The sequence below is a fragment of the Hyperolius riggenbachi genome, chromosome 1 (genome assembly GCF_040937935.1).
Source record: "Hyperolius riggenbachi isolate aHypRig1 chromosome 1, aHypRig1.pri, whole genome shotgun sequence".
In the NCBI taxonomy this organism is placed as follows: domain Eukaryota; kingdom Metazoa; phylum Chordata; class Amphibia; order Anura; family Hyperoliidae; genus Hyperolius; species Hyperolius riggenbachi.
The window spans coordinates 685,651,229-685,655,976 of NC_090646.1; the positions used below are offsets into that span (position 1 = coordinate 685,651,229).

General features: G+C 45.3%; 1 protein-coding gene across 2 annotated transcripts in view; it reads right to left on the bottom strand.

Annotated features, from left to right (window-relative positions):
* Positions 1-3,152: 3,152 nt before the first annotated feature.
* The window catches only part of LOC137532599 (NACHT, LRR and PYD domains-containing protein 3-like), a 738,694-nt gene continuing 737,098 nt past the window's right edge, over positions 3,153-4,748 (bottom strand). For both annotated transcript variants that reach the window (XM_068253288.1, XM_068253297.1), the window contains one exon: positions 3,153-4,624. In XM_068253288.1, the coding sequence (XP_068109389.1) occupies positions 4,528-4,624 (97 nt within the window). In that variant the 3' untranslated portion in view covers positions 3,153-4,527. The remainder of the gene's footprint in view (positions 4,625-4,748) is intronic.

Below are 4,748 nucleotides of genomic sequence, written 5' to 3' on the forward strand. Positions count from 1 at the left end.
ACAGATGTCCTGGCACCCTAGACTCCGCCCTCCATGCACGCAGGCCTGGATTTACATCACAGGAGCCTATAGGCACAGATGTCCTGGCACCCTAGACTCCGCCCTCCATGCATGCAGGACCGGATTTATCTCACAGGGGCCTATAGGCACAGGTGTCCTGGCACCCTAGACTCCGCCCTCCATGCATGCAGGCCCAGATTTACATCACAGGAGCCGATAGGCACAGATGTCCTGGCACCCTAGACTCCGCCCTCCATACATGCAGGCCCGGATTTATCTCACAGGGGCCTATAGGCACAGGTGTCCTGGCACCCTAGACTCCGCCCTCCATGCATGCAGGTTCAGATTTACCTCACAGGAGCCTATAGGCACAGATGTCCTGGCACCCTAGACTCCGCCCTCCATGCATGCAGGCCCGGATTTACCTTACAGGAGCCTATAGGCACAGATGTCCTGGCACCCTAGACTCTGCCCTCCATGCATGCAGGCCCGGATTTACATCACAGCAGCCTATAGGCACAGATGTCCCGACACCTCAGACTCCGCCCTCCATGCATGCAGGCCTGGATTTACATCACAGGAGCCTATAGGCACAGATGTCCTGGCACCCTAGACTCCGCCCTCCATGCATGCAGGCCCAGATTTACATCACAGGAGCCTATAGGCACAGGTGTCCTGGCACCCTAGACTCCGCCCTCCATGCATGCAGGCCCAGATTTACATCACAGGAGCCTATAGGCACAGGTGTCCTGGCACCCTAGACTCCACCCTCCATGCATGCAGGCCTGGATTTACCTCACAGGAGCCTATAGGCACAGGTGTCCTGCCACCCTAGACTCCGCCCTCCATTAACCTACAAACCCCACCAAACTGCATAGCAAGTGTGCTGGCTGCCACTTCTCCCTTACTTCCCTTGCCCTCATAGCTACAAGTGCTCCTAAACATTAGGTAGCCAGACCAGAGGTGCCTTTACTATTAAGTAGCTTGTGGTGCCCCCGGCTGTCACCTGAAGGGAGATCTCATCAGTGGAATGCCAAGAGCTGGGTGAGTAACCTCTCATTTATGCACTGTTTGGGACTCTGCATAGAGAAGGAGGGAGGGAGGAGTGGATTAAGCCGACCTTGCCATCATCAGGCGGGTGCCTTATGGTAAATCCAGCCCTGATCGCAGCTTTTACTATTGGCTCCATTTCTATCGGCGCTCATCCTGTACCCTTTTTATCTGCTTCACTGACAGCAGCTCTACTGCCGCCAAAAGAACATGCCACAGGTGAGTTCATGACAGCCGCACAAGCACTCTGGAGGAAGGTGACATCACCAGGCGACACACTGATGAACTTTACCGTGAGACAGAAGTGAATTGAGTCAGGAAGACTGAGCGGAATTCTGTGGGCAGCAGATACATGCAGAGTGACTGGCCAGAGCTCAGCATATCACACACGATGAGAAGTCATTTGAGAGTTGTCAGTGGCAAAGCCGTTGGAGGTGTTGTATGAGAATATGTGACATGATGAGATAAACATGTGTATATACAGTGCAAAACACATTCATAGCCAGATTGTTTTACTTGCTTTATTTTATTGCCTGAAAGAGGTCATTTCCAGGCATGCAAGTGACAGCTTCTGTCTTGTCAGTACCTTGTCGGGAATATAGTACACATCACTGATAAGAAAATTACAGCCACAAAAGTTTTCCTGGCAGAATACAACTTCTGAGCTCGGGGGAGAGAGATAAAATACATGAACTACTGACCTTTTGGGACACCTAATAGGCTGCCACTGATTAGGCTGCCACTGATTAGGCTGCCACTGAATACTGACAGTAAAACATTCAACCACATTTGTAAATATTTAAATATAAAATAAAACCATGGGATACTTAAAAAAATAAATAAATCATTTTTTGAAGTAGGAGGATAAGTATAATTTTTTGTCTCATCAGTTTATTTTCCCTCGGTTTCACTGTATAGGATTGTGCAATACTTGGTATTAAATGAAGGGAGGAGGACTGGATCAGTGACACTGAGCCTCTATCTGAACCCTGAGAATTTGGAGGAACTAATATCATCCATTGGAACTGATCTTCATATGTACATACTTTTTCCATTTTTTAATTCTACTGATTTTTTTTTTTTTTTTAACTGTGCAAACCATTTTTTTTCAATTTTTTTGGTGTCACCAGTTGGCACTTTTTGTGAGGATTGATTGGATTGTGTATGAGTGTGAAATGGTCAAGACATATATTGCATATTTATTGTATTGATCAAAATTAGAATTACATATTTATTGCATTTACAATCACAAATACCAGTAATAGAAAGATTTGCAACAAAAAAACAAATATATATTGTTTTAATTTACAATTGTTTATTGTTTTAACAAAATTAAGCCGGAAGTGTGCCGTGGTGAGGCTTGCAAAGCGACCAATAGGATGCGTGCAAGCTATTTGGAGTGCAGGCAGGGCGGTGGAATTATGGGAAAATAACCCCTTATCATCCAGCTGCTCACCTGCGGCAATTAAGGCTAATTTAAATCACAAATTGGAGTGCTTAAAGGAAAGCAGGTCGGCTTCTTGTGCGCACCACGGCGCGGGTCACGTGGTCCGGCTGACATCATCAGGTCTGTACTGCGCAGGTGCAGTAGTTTTGCGCCTGCGCAGTACAGACCTGATGACGTCGGCTGGACCACGTGACCCGCACCGTGGTGCGCACTATAAGCCAACATGGAAGCTGACCTGGCGAGGTCGACTTCTGCAGCGGACGACACCGGGAGCCACCTGAGCTGTGGCGGGGGCACAGGACGGCTGCCAGGGGCTGGAGGAAGCCCCTGGTAAGTGGATTTTGATTTTTTTTTTCGTGCTTGTACCTTCCCTTTAAGCATTCGTGTGCCCATCCCTGAAAGGGAATTAATTGACCCAGTACTACTCTGTATTTACCATTCTATTCTGATTTATATTGTGGGAGTGATGGGGGTGTCACACAGTGATTTAAAGCAGTAGTGTAAATCCATACAAATAATTGTAATAAAAATGCTTTTGACAAAATACAGTATATCTACCATATACCCTCAGCGCCACCCACACATTGCATTTATTTTCTGGGTCAGTAGAATGCCATACTGCATTTCAATTCTAGTTTAAATAATAAAAGCCAAATTTTTACATAAATTATTATTTAGGATTTATTTTGCGCCAAAACCTTCCACAGGTAATGCATATGACACTAACTGTCACAGTCTAATCCCTACCCTAGTCAATCACTGTCTTATGTTCCTATCATACTCTAAGGCCAATATTTGTGGAACCAGTTAACTCATCTGTAGGTTTCTGGGATGTAGGAGAAAATGGAAGTATCCATGGAAACCCATAAAAACATAAGGAGATCGTACTCAACTCAGAAACATAGTGCAGTGTCCTGGCCCAGGTGTGAACCGGGAGACCCGAGCACAACATGGGAAAAGTGATATCCACTATCCTCTCCCCCCCATTAAAAAATCTGATCTATAAACTAGAATTTCAAAATTGCTAGAGCTGATACAAAGCTTGCCATGGCCCTCTCCCCCCAAACATAAATAGATGTAACAGAGAGCAAACCGAACACTCTGAGGCCTCATTCACACCTAAAGATGTAAACACAAGCATTTTGCTGCGCTGTGCAATCCCCCCCCCCCCGCCCGGTGCTCCACTGCGCGCAACGTTTTTGTAATAAGTGCTTCTCTAAGCGCTTTTCCAGAGTGGTTTTGTAATTCACTCCCTGACACAAGTCAGGAAGTGAACTCTTTGACTTGGAAAATAATAAATACAATGTATGTATTCTTAAAAACATTCATGCAAAGTGATTTTGGCAGCATTTTGTGTTTTTCCTATACCTTCCATTGAGGAAAATTGCCTCAGAAATGGTCCAGGCAGCGCTTTGCTGAGCGGATCGGGAACAAACTGATAAGATGTGAACGCTCTCATAGGGAATCATTGCATAAGCATTTTGAGGGCGATTTTGAAAATCGCTTGCTCTTGAAAAAAGGGCAAAAACGTCCTCAGTGTGAATGAGCCGTAACAGTGACTCCACATCTTCCTTTGTGCACCCTCACTACAGAAGCTAAATCTCTCCCCAAACATAATTACTCCTCTGATCAGAGACTGCAGGAATTCTCAGCACAGTTACAATTATGTGTGTCACCTCCAGGGAATAATCATTATACAGTGTGATGTGTTATAACGCTATCTTGCTTTGTGCTCCAGTAAGCTCTGGAGGTTCCTGGTCTATCTAGAGTCCATCACTACTGCAGGACTATGGAGGACAACCTCTGGTCTTCAGTGAGTAGATTGGAGTGTCTGGCAGGTGAGGAGCTGCAGCATCAAAAGATGTGACCTTGTTAATTATTCATATAGTCCAGGTCTTTTCCAGTCATGCTAAGGATGTTTAAATACCATCATAATCAGCATCATCACTGTTTTATTTCAGTGAGAATCTCTCATCATGCAGAGCAAAGTCTTCTCTCCAGTCTCAGGTGTAGCTGTTCCTCTGCTTTCCCTACATAATAATCTTCATATATGGCCGGAGGCGTCCCAGCTCTTCCAGCTGACGTTTTAAATCCTCTGGCAAATCCTGAAAATTTTTAATCCTGAAACTAGAGAAGACAATGCACATTGTCAGCACACAACACGAAAATGATTTACGGTTCACATTAGCAGTAAAAACAGTCAATTCGCAGATCCTAATAGAACAAATCCTGAAGGATGTGAACGGATCCA